The sequence below is a fragment of the Corvus kubaryi genome, unplaced genomic scaffold, assembly GCF_017639235.1.
Source record: "Corvus kubaryi isolate FWS band 111438036 unplaced genomic scaffold, C.kubaryi_AGA036_p1.0 66, whole genome shotgun sequence".
Taxonomy (NCBI): Eukaryota; Metazoa; Chordata; class Aves; order Passeriformes; family Corvidae; genus Corvus; species Corvus kubaryi.
Window position 1 is genome coordinate 30,174,447 of NW_024582054.1, and position 17,921 is coordinate 30,192,367.

The window sequence follows — 17,921 nt, forward strand, 5'->3', positions numbered from 1 at the left end:
GATGGATGGATGGATGGATGGATGGATGGATGGATGGATGGATGGATTTCAAGATCCCCCCCAGGCACATCTTCAGACCCATCTATCTGGTTATTTCATACAGCAGTGGCCCGGTGTCACATCTCCAGCTGATCCAGCTGATTATTTTTACATCTTTTCTTTTACCTAGGTCCTCTCGATCTGCCCCAAGGACATGAGAGCAGACATCTGCGTGCACCTGAACCGGAAAGTTTTCAATGAGCACCCTGCCTTCCGGCTGGCCAGCGACGGCTGCCTGCGAGCCCTGGCCGTGGAGTTCCAGACCATCCATTGCGCCCCGGGGGACCTCATCTACCACGCTGGGGAAAGCGTTGATGCTCTTTGCTTTGTGGTCTCAGGATCCTTGGAAGTCATCCAGGACGACGAGGTGGTGGCTATTTTAGGTACTGTGATCTCTGCTGAAATGCTCGTGGTTTGTGTGTATTTTCCTTTTGCTGAGGTTTGAATATTAAATAGTCTTGCCTAACATCAGCTGGGACTACGGGAGGCTAGGAGTTGTCATAAGATGGAAATACTGTGTCTCCAGAGATCCTTCTCCAGAAGCAAATCCTTCATCTTTTGTGCCATTGGGAGTGCTGTTTCTGCCCAGTATGGCTCACTGGTCACAGCTCCAGTGTCTCTGAGCAGGAGAATGGCATCTGTGTGCTTGACATCTTTTAAACGGCCTGCTGGAGGAAATGCACGTTGTTTTATGTTACTCCCTCAGGAGGATTTCCACATTAACCTTCGCACTGGGGTTTTCGTTTGTCTGTGTTCTAGCCCAGAATAACACCTGCAAACAGTCTCTGCAAGGAAGCAAAATTTTTTCTTGTAGTGAGCTGGCTTTGCAGGAAATAGAGTCTGATCTGACTTTGCAAAGGGATGGGGTTACACCATGTATCAAACCACAGTCATGTCAAGTCTGAGTAATGGGGGAGCTCCAGGTTAATCACCTGTCACCCCACTGTGCTGTCTGGTTTGCCAGCAATGGGTGGGAAGGGGCCCAATGCAGACCCTCATTAGCTTGTATGGGATTGGAAGGGTGTGGCACATGGCAGGACTGGTGGTCAGCACTGGTGTGGAGGCAGGAATCCTCCTCCATGTGGAGGAAAAACTGGTGGCTCTGCAGAAGAACTATCCAGTGCCTGTCTTGCCTGTTTAAAATAAACCCATTTATTGTAGGACTCATCTCCTGTTGAATATTTACCTTCTCTTAAGATGAAGGTTCACTCCCTGAGGACAAATCCAGTGGGTTCCTTGTACTAGGGGACCTGTCAGACCCCACTGAAGCTCTGTGCTCCTTCTTCCCTCTGAGGGTGGTCCAGAGGGCTCCTGATGTGTTTCCCTAAAAACGTGTGTGTGTGTGTGTGTGTGTGTGCCTGGGACTGGGGTGGGATTGGGAAGTGTGTGCATGGGGCTGCATGGAAACAGCTCCCCCAGGGCATCCCTTGGATTCTCCTAGCTGGAGTGTGAGCTCAGGAAAATGCACATCCATGCTCTTTGCAAATACCTACTGCACCTTACTGTATTCTAGTACACACTAAGGTTTTGAAAAAGAGAGATTTAATGTAAGAATGAATCTGTTTCCATATTCAGATGTGAAGTAATTATGATAAAAACTCCTAAACCAGCAATTTCCATAGGAAATTATTCCTTGTATTCCAGCTCACTGGACCATTTCATTTTTATAATTAATCTCAGTGATGATATTTTGTATTTGGTTACAATTATTTAGAAAACAAAAGGCTTAAGAAGAGGTAGCAGTATTTAAACAAATAAACAGTTTTTACAATGAAAACTGTAAATACGTGATTTACTGAACTAAGAGCTATCACTAAATGGATTACATGCAAAACTTGATTGCATTTATTAATGAATATTGTGTATTTGAAATGACATCACAGCAAGAACTTTTTGTCTCTGCCTTGTAGGATCTAGTATTTATATTAATCCCCTTTTGACCAGAGAGACTTTTAACCATATCTCGTTAATTACCTTTACTTACCAAACGTGCCTTCGATTCTTCCATGACTCAGAGCTACGTTCATCATGTACTACAGGGATTGGCAGAATGTGTAAATGTAACTTAAAGCAAGATAAACTGCTTCCTCTGGTCCTAGAACACACTGAAGAGTTTTTTCATGCTCTGACAGATTATTTAGCAGAATAGTGAACTGAGTAATTGTGGGATGTTGTGTCCTAAAAATTCGCTTGTTGAAGAAAATCTCTCCCAGATGTAGTTGCAAAGACATTTCTAGTGCTGGCTGTGACACCTGAAACAGCAACTGCAGATCAGACAGTGAAAAACATAATTTTTATTGATCTGTTCTGCCTTGAGAAGTTCAAGCACAAGGAACGTGAATCTGCCTAAGGGGAGACCAGATTTAAAAAAACTGACTAATGGGAAAACCTCAGTAACTGCTTTGAATGCTCCAAGCATCTGCTTCCACACTGGTTTTCCCAGGGAAAGTCATCTCTCAGGATTGTGCTGCCAGTCTGTCCATCTTCTCCATCCCCCAGCAGTGACCTAGAGTGGAAACCTAGAGGAAATGTGATAAGTATCCTTTGAAAACTTGTCCTCATTAATTTCCTCTATGAGAGCAGGTATGAACAGGACGTGCTGTCTGCAGCCTCTGCTCCTTGCAGAGGAAATAATAGTGTAGTGTGATTTAATACAGTAGTGTGTTATTTGCCTTGCTTAAAGAAAGAGAGAGGGAGAAGGGGTGTTATTTTTTTTTTTTTTTTGGCCATGCTCACCTGCAGATGAATAGTTTGATGTATTTTTACATGTGGAATATCCTAGAAAAGAGAGTCAAGTAGGGACATCAAAACAGGTTAAGAACCATCATCTCCCATCTTTTACATTCATGCTTCTGTCCGGAGGCTTTATCCTCCCTCAGGTCCTGGCATAAATCACTCCACAATCTTCCTGCTTTTTCTCTTTGTCCATCTTCCCTTATCATGTTCCCTTGCCTTGCAGCCACGGTGAGTTAGCACATCCAGCCTTCCTGCTTCCTGCCCTCAGGAGACTTGGCATCTCGTCCAGGTGCTTTTCTTTTCTTCCACCTTCATGGAACAACCATCCTTTCATTCAGCAGCATTTTTCCTGCCTCAACAGCTGCAGCTTTGGTGTTTTCTGTGCTTGAAATCAGCTGATTGACAGGGCAACTTGCAGCACTGTGACATTTTGCTCCCCCCGGTTTGATTTTGTTCTCATTTGTGGATAATTAAATGCCCAGCTGCTGCAGTAATCAGCATTACAGAAACACTAACAGTAAGAGAATGACTCCAACTGTAGACCTGCAGTTTTTAGGACTCATTAATGGAGATATCCGGGTGCCCCATTATGATCCACTCATTAGTTACCTCCCCTTCTCGAGGCCAGTGTCCCACCTTTTGCAGGTCCTGGCTGTAGCAGGGAGCACTCCATGTGCAGCACTGGGGTGCTGCTACACTGGGGAAAAGGAGACACGGTCGTTTTAACATAACTCATCTGCAGTTGCCAGGAGAATGGAGAAGGGCAAACAGTCTTGTCTCTAATTATCAAAACTTTCCCAGCAAGCGAGGTGACCCTGAGAAGGCACGTCAGTAATTTTCCACCATCTCAAGCAGGAGTAAACAACTTAACTGCCACTGCTCTGCACGGGGAGGTGTTACAGCAGAGGATCTCAGGAAGGACCAGGGGTTTGGAGTCCCCAGGCTAATGAAAGGAGGCATCAGCTACCAAAGGGCACCTAATAATTCACCCTGCTGCAATTAACCTGAATTTGCTCCTGATGAGGAGTTACACATCAGTGGCAATACCAACCAAGTGGCTCTGGAAGTTGCTTTCCAGCTCCTGCTATTTGCACAGCTGGGTGCAAGTTGTGCAGTAACTTAAACTGGGCATATTGATTAACAAGGTTTAAAGAAGTTGTTTTTTCAGCAGAAAAATAATGGCCCACTGCGTTCAGATGTTGATTGTAGGAATTGATCAAAAATATTGCTCAAGCTGCATAGTGATAAAAGTATATTGAGCAGTGAAATCCTGGTGGGGGTTGCTGCTGAGTGAACTCAGTTTTAATAGTCAAGCCAGAAAGAATATAAATTTAACAGTTCAAGTTTCAGCCACACTTAGGGTCCTGATCCCATATGTATTCAGTTATTTGTCTTTATGTGTTGCATGTTAATTCTCAGCATGTTCTGCCTATAATTCCAGAGCAACCTGTTGTTTATTGTTATTAGACAAACCAGACCTTATTAAAGGCCTTCTTCATTAATTATTTCCAAATGTTTTATCTGGGAAGGGGATATGATGCAGTATCAGAGGAGTAGAGGAAAGCAAGTGTCTTCTTGAGTTCGGTATGGCAGCTGAAAATAAGGATGAGTCTTTTTCTGCTCATAATGCTACTTGTGTTTGGGGGTCAAAAGATTGAGTCTCCCACCAAATCACACAGAGAAAAGTTCTTTGGAGGAAGAGCAAGCAGCAGCTCCCATCTGCGTGAGCAGGAGGCCCAGGAGTTCCATAGCTCTCATCCATGGGGATTAGCAAGATGATATTTGGTATCCACGCATCAACACTTTGAATTTCCATGCCTAGGCAGCCAGGAATGTGCTTTGTGCAGGACAAGACTGACCGTATGGGATGCACTTTGTGACATGAAAACCCGTTAGTCCAGTTCTGTCTCATAGTATTAGTGGCTAATTCCCTGATTTTAATTAGTTTAGTTGCAGCTTGAGTTTCTTCTCAAGTGGAATGAAGGTGGCAGAATTGGCCCCTCTGTCAAATCAGCTCTTGTTAATTTATACTGAACTTTTGTGTTGTTTTCAATGTGACGTCAATCAAGGCAGACTAATTGTGAACATTTCCCCAGGTTAGTAACGTGCACCTGGAAGCAATTTACAGAACAGGCTGTGTCTTATTTCATCTATAGGAACTGTCCCCTGTGTTCCAATGAGTTAAAGCTCTAAATTAACTAAGAGGAAAATGATTCATAGAGGAAAGGGTTGTTTTTTTTCAGCTAGCAGAACTGAAATAATTAACATGATTTAGGCTGGGTTTTAAGTGCTGAATCTCAAAGTATTTTGCAAAATACTTGAAGGGTTACTGGTCAGAACGGGTGTGAAGTGCTGCACTGTGCAGTTCTTCTTAAGTGTCTTGGAATCAGTCAGATCTTGCAGGTCTGGGTTGACATCTGCAGTACCATGTAGGATTTAGTCCTGATACTTGTTCAAAAGTGTCATTAGTTCTTACTGACAAACCTGAATTTTCCATATTATTTTGTAAATTTAATATATTTTTGTGTCTCTCTCTGCATAATGGTTAATTATGATAAGAAACATCAATCTTAATTTAGTGCCAGCTAGCATGTTACAGATTTGATCCGCAGCCTCCAGAGTCAGGAAGATTCCTTTCTCTGAATTGATATGTTTTTGAGTTAGACCTGTATGCTTCACTGCCAAAACTCGAAAGTCTTGCCAGCACAAGAAAAGGAAAATTATTTAAAAGTTGTGTGATACAATTCTTTCAAATTAGACTGATAGTTTAAGGCAATCTGATTTGCCTTACAACTTTTTAAGGTGGTAGGAATGGTAATGCTCTCAGGTTTATTTCCTCAGTCAGGAAGGATAGAAACCTATTTCTGTGTAAAATAAAGATGGAAATAACTTGTCTCCAGGAGCTGGGGTTTCTAGAAAGATGTGAGGCACTATGATACTTGCACTAAAAAATGAAAAAGAAAAGGAGAGAAATCTTTCTGGACCTTGGGCTCTGCTTGCAGCAGTCCTGAATGCTGGAAGAAAGGTCAGTTCCTTTGTGTTTCCAGGTGCAGATGGGGAAGGTTGCACTGTGTTAAATAATGCAAAGTACCTTTGCCAGCATGGACTTGGATTGTGGCACAGCTCTTGTCATTGCTGCTTTACTGACTTCTCTGACAATGCTTCAGAGGCTGGAAATGCTGTTTTCTCTCCTCATTCTGCCCTTTCACGTGTTCATGTGCAGTCATGTAGTGGTGGATTTATATGTGGCTCAGTGATCAGCTTTGATCTGATTTTCAAGGAAGTTCTGGCCCTTCTGGATGCACCAGAAAAAGCCTGAAGTTGAGGATAAAATATTCACAGGCGCAAGAAGACCTCTCTCACAGTTCAGTATCATTTCTGCACATCTTGGGCTGTGCTTGCAGTGTTATCCCAGATGGGAAGTGCACCTGGTGGATTTGCACCACTGCACCACCCCCAGCTTCTCCAGATACCCTCTTTAGGCAGAAACAGCTGTATCAGCTAAGCCCAGAAATCCAGCCAGCCCAGCAGCCCTTCTCCAGAAATGTTCAATAGCAGATGAGCAGGAGAAAGTAGGAAGGTGAAGTAAGGAAACTGTGACGCTTCCCCAGAACATTTCCAACCCTCCACTGAACTGTATTTCACCCAGAGGGGGAAGTATTTTGTGTTTAGTAGCCACAGATGGATTTTATTTCATGAATATATCCCATCATTTTGCAACCATCCCCAGTGTGCCAGAGTAAGGAGATGCAGAACTGCTCATCGACCCATCACGGAGCTGCTCTGGGTGACAGGAGCTGGTTCACTCCCTGCTCATTGGGTTTCTACATCAGTTTGAAGAGGTTTCCCTGCAGATACATAGATACAGGTGTATTTGTGTGAATATAGACACCAATATTTGTAATTATGGCCACAGGAACATGGTGCTTGCTCACTGACCTCCACTTGTGCCCATGTTGTCATCCCTTCTTCAGGGTTATTGGTACTTGAGCTGATTGGATGAACGTTTTCTCTCTGTGATCCAGTTTTACTGATTCTCAAACAACATCAACCTTTGCTTTTCATAAGCAACGTAAGATTTGAGCACATCATGATGGAAAGCCAACATCATTCATAATGTCTGGTTTGTGCTAGTGTGATTGATGAGGCTTTGGAGATATTTTAAAATGGTTAAAGGGTAGCTGGTCTATTAGCTAAGACTGCACAGAAAAACAACTCCTTAAGGAGTCTTGGTTCCCTTTTTGTGTTTTTACCCAGTGCTATTTCCCACCAAGAATTTATTCTTTAGCTGCCTGCCTAAACTTTCTTCCAAAGGATCCATCAAGCTCTTATGTCTGCTAGGATATTTATTAGCTCAGTTTCTGTCCCCATCTGAAGAAAGATAAATTTTGTCTTTACATAAATACATGTGTGGGTTCTGAGATACTGTTTAAAAAGAGTGTTTCCGAGTTCAAGCACTTTTTCATTCCATCTGCAAGCTCCTGGGGGGGTTCCATGAAGCCCTTAAGAATTTTTCCGCCTGAAAGGTCCAGGCATGAACTGCTGTCTGACACACTGGCAGGTCAGTCTATGGTGTAGGGCTGCAGAGAACATCTTTCCCCCCCACATCTGTTTTGCAGGGTTATCAGAATATAGAAGATAGAATAGTGCATAGAAATATCCTGACCTATTACACAGCTGCATACCATATGATTGCCCCTAAATATATTTATGTGAATATGCATGAATAGATATGTATATTTTATGTACAGGCACGCACACATACGTAGTACCCTGTATTTACAATTATAGCAGTGTAGCTATTTCAGCAAAAATTATGCCTGCCATAAACACCCTTCACATGTCCTCTTGTTGTCCATGCTCCTTTCAGCCGCAAAATCCGAATTTTTATGATCTTAGCGGTCTTTTCCAACCCAAAGGATTTTATGATTCTGTGATGTGTAAAATGTATGCAAGTAGTTCCCACTCTAATTTACAGCATTCCTTCTTCCAGCGATGCTTTGGGCACTGTGAGAGCAAGGGCAGGAGGGTTTCCCAGAGCTTCGCCTCCATTCAGGAGGTGCTCAGGGCTGAGGACAGGGCAGATTTGGGAGGTAACATGCTGAGGCCTCAATAAATCTCCAGAGAGAAGCTTTGGAAATTATACAGGCTGCATCAGTATCTCTGCATTCCCAGCCCAGCCTCAGCAGCACTTTCCCTGGAGCTCTGAACATCCCCTGCAAGTGACAAATACTTGTATGTGTCTCTGGGTAGCTGTGTCAGACCTACCCAGTTACATTTTCTGGTTTGCAACCCTGAAAATTTTGCTTTTATTTAGTTGCAATGTGTAAAATTAACCTCAGAATCATAGAATGGGTTGAGACACCTTCCACCAGACCAGGTTTCTCAAAGCCTAATCTGACCTGGCCCTAAACATTTCAGGGATGGGGCATCCACAGCTTCTCTGAGCATCCTGTTCAGTGCCTCACCACCCGCTGAGTAAAGAATTTTTTCCTAACATCTGATCTTGTCCTGAGTGAATAATTACCTGTCTCTGCACAGTGAACTACAGTTAATAGGGATGAAGTATAGTACATTAATCTCTGTATTTATGAAAAAAGACGCGTTGTTTTGGAGAATCTGGTGGGTTTTGTTTTCATTCTGTGCATTCCTTAGCACATTTATAACCAGCAAACGAGCTCAGAAGTGTGTGTGGGAAATGTCAAATTCAAGAACCCTTAAAGGCTTCCAAGATTTTATACATTCTGAAGAGTATAAACCACAATGTAAGAGGAGTTCAGGGTTTTGCCCTTCAAATCTAGTGAGTGATGGCTCATGGAAGAGTGAATAAGTTCAGTTCATCATGTCCCAGCCTTCAAGTCCCAACCAGTGCAGTTCCCTGGCACACTGAAGACAACGAGAAGATCTTCTCAAGTTTATGAATGTTGGTTTCATTTATCCATGGTTTGTGTACAGATTCTGTAACACACTGTTGTGCTGAGTTTTGGGGTGAGCATCCACTGCTTTCAACCTCTTGATTAAATTAACTACGTATTAGCCTAAATTTGAAAGGAGAACAAGCAGTTTTCTCACATTTCAGTGGTAAAACCAGTGTGTTTTAACTGCACTCTGCACTGAATGCAGGACTCAGTTCTGTCCTGTGTCCACCTCAGAGAGCAAATCCATTGAGCAATTTTCTGCATTTCAGAAATGGTCTGTTTTCTATAAATTATGTAACTGTGCTGAGTATGTCTGTATACTGGGTTTTGAACTCTAAGTATAGACAAGGACAATTAACTGCAAAAGGTAATTTCAAAACAGTACGTTGGATAAATTACAGTGTTACTAGAAAATGCTCTGTATTAAGGAAAACATTTAAAGCACCTTGTTTCATAAATTATACCAGCTGTGTTATGTATTGTAGTTAATTTTAATTACATAAAAATATGTAGAATTAAAAGCAGCTCAATGAGATGCAGTTATAACCTTTCTAAGGAATGATTCTGTTATAGAGACATTTGTTAGAAAATAAAAACAGAGAAGGGAAGGTAAGGACTTGAACATTTTATTTCACTCTTGCTGAGAAATGTTGGATATGTTTTACTGCGTACAATACCAAAAGCAGAAATGGAAATAGAGAAATAGAGCTTCTGACCCCCAAAAGTAATAAGGTTGGATAAATTACCCTTCTGGTCTGTGTTTCCAAAATAGAGTGGAGTGAAATGTTGGAAGTTCTTAAAAGAGAAAATATGAAAATGCATTACCTTTTTTATGCCAAAAACTGCAACATCTTTAACCTGCACCAAGGGGCTGCTTGAGGTGCCTGAAATCAATAGCCGCGGACTGACTGATTTGAGTTCCCTTTTAATAACTGCTAAAATAAAGAGCTGGGATATCTCTGTGGGTCTGAAACAAAAAATACCCTTTGTACCACAATTTCTGCTTCAGGGTTTGAGGTGTCAGCCAAGCACCACACACCGTGGCCCTTGCCCGGCCCATGGCCAGGCAGCAAGAGGCAGCTTTTGAATGTTTCAATGTGTCTTGTGTTGCTGCCACTGCCTCTTCTCAGAACAACCAGAGGGTCCAAACCTGAAAGGATATCTCCAATCTGCACCCATCCTGGGTTTTGGTCGGGTCAGAAGTGTGATTTTGAATCTGGTGTCCTCATCCTCTTGTCCTTTGTTGTCTAGCACAGGTATGGGGGGTGTGGATTCCTTGCAGATGAAAGATAACTGGGATATGTCAGAGCACTTGCAGCCCCTGGAGCTCCTCTCTCCGTGGCACTGGACTACAGCTAGTCCCAAGTCCTCAGTCAGCTGTTCTGCTACACTGCATGCCAGTGCAGAAGTAGCCTTCAGGTGTAATTTCCCCCTCTGGTTGAAGGTATTTATACGTGCCGGTGTCTGAGGTGTCAAACCCTCTCTTACTCAGCAAACATTGAAGTACAGGCTTAAGCCTAAGCCTCTACTTAAATGGATGAATTTGGGTTTAGAACTGTACTTTTGGATGTGTTTAAGATTTAGAGGTGGTTATTTAAAGGTTAAAAGTCTCAATGAGGCTTTTGGTGGGTTTTCCAGAAGGAGTGTTACCACTGACACTGAATTAAAAATGTTAAAACATCCTTTAAAACGGGGTCCGCGGGCCCTGGAAGCTGGGTCCTGCACCTCACTGTAGAGCCATGAGGATGAAGGAACCTAGATGTCAGAGGGTTTTTGTAAGAGCGGGGCTCCTGAATCACTTGGGAACAGACACCTGAAATATTCAATCACCTGAACATTAGTTAAGTGCTCATTATATTCAGTAGCCTTTGAAAAATCCATTACTTGTATCTTCAGCTACCTTTACAATCTGGCCCTTATGCTTTGTGACACTTCACAGAGCAATCCATAAATACCTTAAAAACCTGGGGCTACTGCTAAGGGTGCTCAAGTACCTCAGCTAATTTTAAAACCTTCACCCTTGTTAGTGTTCATGGTTGGGGTAATTGGGAGCATAAGACAGGTAGTGAAAAAATCATCTACGTGCTGAGAAACTCTGCCTAAGCATTACCTTTTAACAAACCTGCCCTGGTGTTTTTCAGGTAAAGGTGATGTGTTTGGTGATATCTTCTGGAAGGAAACCAGCCTGGCCCATGCCTGTGCCAACGTACGGGCCCTGACATACTGCGATTTGCATATAATTAAGCGAGAGGCCTTGCTGAAAGTGCTGGACTTTTACACCGCTTTTGCAAACTCCTTCTCGAGGAACCTCACGCTCACCTGCAATCTCAGGAAGCGGGTAAGCTCTTGTTTTCCTCTTCCTCTCACCTGCACGCTCCTGCAGGTGCTTGCAGTGTTTAACAGCCCCCATTTCGTCGTGATGTTTTCAGGTCATCGCAGATTGAGTGGCCTTCCAATAAATGCTGTCACTGTTTGTAATGATGGCTCAATAAAAGTTACCTGTAGATTTGCAGCTCTGGAGAGCAGTCCTAGCAGGATGACACATGAATTGCATTTCTTTTCCTTTTCTTCGTAGTTGCTCGTTTTCATTTTGTTGGGTTTTTTTTATCTTTTCCATCCCATCGCATAAATGTATAAAGTTACATTTTATAGAATCCAGATTCTGGATTCCTCAAAGGTGAAGTCTCTAAGATACAGTTCAGAGGACAGCCTGATGAATCTCCATGGCATAGACCAACTAAGAAAAAATTATTGATGTTAAATAAATAAAATACACTCATCAAAGGTACTGTATTAATACCTGCTTCTCACATTTGCATAGTCTAGAATTTTAATATGGCAAGGTTAATAAAGCTGGGTAGTGATTTTACATCTTCTTAAACCCTCCTGCTCATTTTATAATCAATCAGCAATGCTCACTATCCATTAGTTCTTTCAAAGAACACTCTATCTAAAAATTATTTAGCTATAAAGACGTATCTTGAAAACAGGTTAAGGGATCCTTTAATTCGCATTGCGGCTGCAAAATTTCATCTTTATGATTTTTTTTTACGATTGATGAGGGTTATATAAATTTCATTTGCATAGAGAAATCTCATAACAATGATTTATAGATTACTGAGCATTAGCTGTGATCCTCTAGCTGCTGAAACACATTTTTCTGCAGCTGTACCTTGGGCATCTCACCTGATAATGTACCAAGGCTACCTCAGTATTTCACAAGACAATTTCAGCCTCTGCAATAACAGGAGTTCAACACAACTAGAATTTTACTTTTTAAAAGTCTGTTTTCTCTCTAGCCACTGGAGCTGATTTCACAGGAGGTTTCAATTTTTGTGCATTGCTTGTGCTCATTAATATCCCAAGTATGGCACAAAATACCCATGGCTGGAAGCAGATGCAATGGGATTACAGTGCCCCTGTGTCTGTGCTGGAGCCTGAAAGAGCTGAGTTATAATCAGGTTTGGTTCCAGCTTGTCAGCTTACCTCTGACTGGAAGGTTGTTAACTCCACTTCAGACCTGAAGGAGGGCTTTGGGGCTTGAAAGCTGGTTCGTGGTTTCTAGCTTATCACTTCTCTGTTGATAAGAAGTGCTCCAAGCCTCGACTCCAGCATTCCCTCCCTTGCCATCTCACCAGCTACAGCCCTGCGATGACAACTCTGCTCAGGCATTGCTGATGCTGATTTCATGGGACAAGATGATGCCACATACATTGTACCAAAATGTATTCTTTCCTTCTTAAATCCGTGAACCTGTCACTCCAGCTGGCTTCCTGAGAAAAACATGGACATTTCTGTTCCTGACAGGACAGTGTGCTGGAATTGAGCTCTGCAGTCCAGGGATGCATATGGGGAAGTAGCCTCCTGGCTGAGTTGTCGTGGATTTTCTTCTCTCTCATGCACCTTTTTTTAAGGAAAATTGGTTTCCCTGCAGGGCCCTGGCTTGGGGAATCACCCAGGTGGAAAAATTCGTGGAACTCAAGTTCCCAGTAGAGATACCTGCTGTTTAGCTCAGTGTCTGGCACACAGACTTTGCCATGGGGGCAGTGACTCCCAGTGAGAGGGAACAGCATTCCTAAAGAAACATTAGGTTTTGCAGAAGTAAAGAAAATGCTGTTTGGGGGAATGTGTGGGCAGTACGTGAGAGTGGATGAAGGGTCAGAGAAGGTTCGTGTCAATGTGGGACATGCAGAGTGGAGTTCATTTCATTAAAAATTGGGTGATGATGTCCAGGGTAGTCACCAATCGCCTTCATAGCCCATGAGGGGTGGTTCCTCTAGGAGAAAAGCATCGGGCCCCTCTTCAGTGCCTAGTCTGGGATGGGAAAACCATCCCTTTTTTTTCACAGAGTCCACGATCACTAACTTCTAAATACTTCAGGCACATCAGATGAACTCCACCCCTCTCCTGCAGTTTCAGTCAGTAACTGTTTTGGAAGCAGCCTGGCATTGCAGTCAGATGTGCTGAGCCAGAGCCTGCTTTGCAGAAATTCTGTGTTTTGTTCCTGGGTACAAAATAGATCATGCTACATTCAACACCAGGGACACAACCTAAGTCCTGTTACATAAAGCTATTCAGGGGATTATTTCAAACCTCCTATCTGCTGGAAGGATACGTGATTGCCTGTTGGGAATCAGAGAAGTGTTTGGTGGTGAGTTCATCCCTGAGGAGAATCGGTGCCATCCAGGAGGGTTCCATCAGGTGAACAAAAAGCAGTTGCTCAGGCAGTGAGACTGGGCTGACAGCTGCACTGTGCTGCAGCAGCTTGTGCTGGGGTCATGTAATCTAAATGGAAAGAAAGTCATTGTCTCCTTTAATTGATTTCTATAGAAATATATACTTAGTACTTTTTCTACATAGTCATCACTCACAAGGTTTGACATTTAATTATAGCATAAATACGCTCCTTGGGGTTTTGTGCGTGAGAAAATGGCTGTTCTCACTGTCAAAAATGTATAGGCAGAAGTGTTCTTGCGCCAGGGCTGCTCTTTGGAACACACATCCATGGATTTGGGTGCACACACAATGTGTTTGTGCTGCCCTGTCCCTCAGCCAGCACTTTGATGTAGTCCACAGACTGCAAAACATTTAGACATTCAAAAGGCTAATAAATTAATAATAGTGCTGAGCACAAAAGGTTATTTCCACATGACAGGGAAGCCAAAGTCTTGTTGAAGTGGGAAAATAACGTTTTCTCACTCCCAAATAGCATTTAGAGCCTGGCATGTTGAATGAGCTCCTTAAGGCATCTGCTCAGGAAAAGTATTGCAGCATATCATGTTTCGTGCTCTGAAATCTTTACAGCATATCTAAGATCACTAATGCACACTCCAAGGCAGAACCAGGACTTTGAAATTTTTTTTTTTTTCCAAACAAGGCAAATAATTATTCTAGAAAGATATTCTTTAAAATCACAATGAGATTACACAGCCGCCTCTGAGGATTGAGTAATAAAGCAGGGTTTGGGATGAGTCTTCAAAGAGTTAATTACTGCCTTCTGATGCTGGAAGAGAATATTAATAATATCTAATTCATTAAGTGCCTCTCAAGATTTCACACAGCTGGAGGGGGGCCTCTCTGCTAGCTTCAGCCATGGAGCTTGGTCTGAGGAGGGGAGCCACGACTGATTTCTAGGAGGCTCTGTGGCATCCCACCCTCAAAGGGAAGTGAGCACCCAGGGTGGAAATCTTGGGTCGAAAGGAACAACAAAAATCAGGGGGTCTTTGGAAATGGTTGCAAAGTTTCATTAGTAAATTACACACTTGGCACAGGAATTTTTATGAGTTAGTCCCTGATCTCCTTGTGCAAGCACACAGTGGGTTTGGGATAAAGGAGTGGGGTGAAAGGGAGGAGAGAGAGATGAGTGAAAGCAAGCAAGCAAAAGAAAGGTGAGGAAGAGAGGTCACCAGTCCTGGTTCCAGCATTGCTCCTGCTGAGGTGTCCAGGGTTGTGGGGTGCACACATGCCCGGGCTTCCTGGAGGTATCTCTTTGTAGATAGGTTTTGCCCATCCCAGAGATAAGTTTCATTTTTCTATGCAAATTGGTTAGCATGCATAGTCAGTTCTTCCAGACCTTTCTGGAAATGGGTTGGAAGGCTTGGAGGGTCTTGGGTGGTCTTGATCCCCTGCTACTGTCCATGCCCTCTTCTCGACCTCATTCCTACACTTGTGCTGTGGTGTGTTGTGTTTATCTCCATGAGTGAGAACAAGGATGTTTGTCCTGGAAAAGTGCTGCCCTACCTCCAAACAGCCCCTGCTCCAGCCACATTCTGGGTTTGGCTTTTTTTCCCTTTTCTCATCATTGCTTCCATTTGCACCAGCTAATGTACCACCTCCACTGAACTGTGAGCCCAGCACAGCCTGTGCAAGTGCAGGGAAAAATCCAGCTGAAATGTTGTCCCTCCTGAAATCACAGCCAAAATTCTCCTGTGTTTCAGTTCAGCAAAGATTTCACTCACAGCTTTTAAGGCACACAGTCACATCCTGCTGTTTTCTACTGTGGGCAGAATGAGCTGTGTTAAAGGAATGAGTCAGGAGCAGCCAGGGAAGAGGACAGCTGTCCATGTCTGACCCCTGGTGCGTTTGCTCCTGGAAGGTGTGCTGAGAGTGAGCCAAGGAGATGTGAGGAGAGATGAGTGCATTTAAGGCAGAGAAATCCCATTCGGGGAGGCTCAGCTCTTTTCCCTGCGATGCTCTTAATGCCAGGGACAACACTGTAAGCAACTGATGTTATCTAATACCTCCAGCACGCTGAATCTCTGGGGCTTTTTAGCCAGTGAGACCATCAGACTGTGTTAACACACACGTCCTATTTTCCTTTTTTCCTTCAGATTAGAATAATTTCTTTTTAAATTGCCTTCGTCTTCTTGCTTGAGGTTTTAATGCATCACATGCGGTTTCTTGCCTGAATCACTCGTCATTTCTGTGTCACGTGGTTTTTAGAAAAGCTTTATTTGAAGCTGAATCCTGCATTCACGTGTCCTAAAAGTGAAGGTTGTCCCAAGGTTCATTCACCACCCCTATTTTCATTTTCAAGACCCTCCCAATGCTGTGCTGTATTAGTGAGTGTCCTGATGCAGAAGCAATGCGAGAGGCAGAGAGCATTGTTTGGCATATCAGCCCTTGCCCCTGAAGGTCACCTGTGTTCTGGTGACCGTGGGGACTTCCACAGGTTTTGAGGTCTGAATTAAGCCATTCACAATTGCAGGAGCTTATTTCAGAGCTGTCTGCACTTCACCAGCTGGTGCTCACACTCAGTCCTCATCAGTCGTAGGGAGTGACTTGCTTACATGGAGAGGGGTCAGAGCATCATCCTTGTCTCAGGCCTTTTCTCTCCCTCTCTTCTCTTCAGTTGTCTGGGGTTTTTTTTCTTTCATATGAACATGTTGTTGCAGAAAATTAGGTCCTATAGCTGTTGTTTACCTTCAGTGGCTCTTCAGCATGATTACAGAGCAAATAATTAATACCTTCAAAAATCAATTTGGTTTTATTTTATTCACATCTTAGCAGACTTTGCAGCTGCCATTATGCTTGAAAAGACTTTCACTTTGGACAGTTTTTAAAGGTTTTTATTTTTTAGCTTTATTGCATTCCCAGCTCTCTCCAGATATGTTAATAATTGCAATATTTCCTAAAGGACTGTTTCACTGGTTTACATCTAATACCACCTCTGATGGTGTCTAGACTTGTACATCAAATGTGCTTGGGTGAGAAGAGCCCACTCCAAGCCTTCAGATAAAGTGACCTTTTCCAAAGTGTTGATTGGTGGTCCTGGTCTGGAAATTTCTTGAGAAACTGCTCAGGGATCTGGGCCAAACCCATGTGAGGAATTTATCAGTATAGATAGTGCAGCAATTCCTTGTGTATTTGTAGCTGTGTGGTTACAGATGGCTCAGCACAGGCCGTCCTCCACCTTCTGCCACTGAGAGCCCCATGGATCCTTCCAAGTGAGAATTATGGATCTGAGGTGAGAGTTTTTCCTGCAGCTCTTCTTTCCCATCTCCTGCTCCCCTGAGCAATTCTTTGTGTCTTTGCCCCTCTTCAGGGACATGGGGATTTGAGTTTAAGGCATTCAAAGCAAGGAAGTGAGTCCTTGGAGGACTGTGTGTGACTTTGCTAGGTAGGAGAGCAGCACAAAAATTGAAAGGGAGAACTGCAGCAGCTTCAAGTTCAGCCCCTGCCAGACGGCGTGGGACAGCTGTCGGAGCAGAGTGAGTGCTGCAAGAGCTGGCGTGGGTTTGCTGTCTCACTTTTGTAGCTGTGAGCTGGACTCTTTTCTGTGTGCCTCACTCCTTTCCCTCTCCTTTCTGCCACTTCATCATCTCCCCTACACTCATCTCTTCTGGGCGCTCTTCAGGTCATACTGACCCTGGGAAATGAGGTTCAATTGCACCTCTGAACCCCCTACCTGGAGGACCAGAGGGAGCACTGTGGTTTCCTCTCGCTTGGCTGTGGCTGCACTCCTGGCTAAGAGCAGAACTTGGTGATTAGTGTGAAATCTCTTCAATGCATCCAGGGCAACAAAGCTGGTGAAAGGGCTGGAAGGAGAGTGGGGAGCAGCTAAGCACTTTGAGCTTGTGTAGTTTGGAGAAAAGGAGGCTGAGGGGTGACCTCATTTCTCTCTGCAGCTGCTTGAGGAGGGGAAGGGGGAGAGAGAGACCTGCTGATCTCTTGTCCCTGGGTCCAGTGACAGGACATGTGGGGATGGTTCAAAGCTGCTCCAGGGAAGGTTTACACTGGAAATTAGGAAGCATTTCTTTACTGAGAGGGTGGTCAAACACTGGAACAGGCTTCCTAGAGAGGTGGTTGATGCCATCAGCCCGTCAGTATTTAAGAGGCATTTGGACATTGCCCTTAAGATCATTCTGTAACTTTTGATCAGCCCTGAAGTGGTCAGGCAATTGAATTAGATGATGGATGTAAATCTCTTTCCACTGAAACTCTTGTCCTGTCCTGTCCTGTCCTGTCCTGTCCTGTCCTCTCCTCTCCTCTCCTCTCCTCTCCTCTCCTCTCCTGACTGTTCCAATACTCACCTGAAACCCAGGCACTGAATATCCCATGGGATCTGTGGGAGGCCTGGGGTACTATGGATTCCCAGTCTGGATTAGCACTTTTTGCCTTCAGACTGCAGGCAGATGCAGAGATCAGCCAGTGCACTGCCATCTTTAGTAGTGTTTTAGAGCCACACTCCCCAGGTGCCAGCAGGCCAATATTCTATTCTGGATATAA

General features: G+C 43.7%; 1 protein-coding gene across 1 annotated transcript in view; it reads left to right on the plus strand.

Moving 5' to 3' along the window:
* KCNH5 (potassium voltage-gated channel subfamily H member 5) overlaps nucleotides 1-17,921 on the plus strand; it is a 144,821-nt gene that overhangs the window by 98,046 nt on the left and 28,854 nt on the right. Inside the window, exons 8-9 of the mRNA XM_042047621.1 lie at nucleotides 170-422; nucleotides 10,835-11,031. Coding sequence (XP_041903555.1) covers nucleotides 170-422; nucleotides 10,835-11,031 — 450 coding nt within the window. The remainder of the gene's footprint in view (nucleotides 1-169; nucleotides 423-10,834; nucleotides 11,032-17,921) is intronic.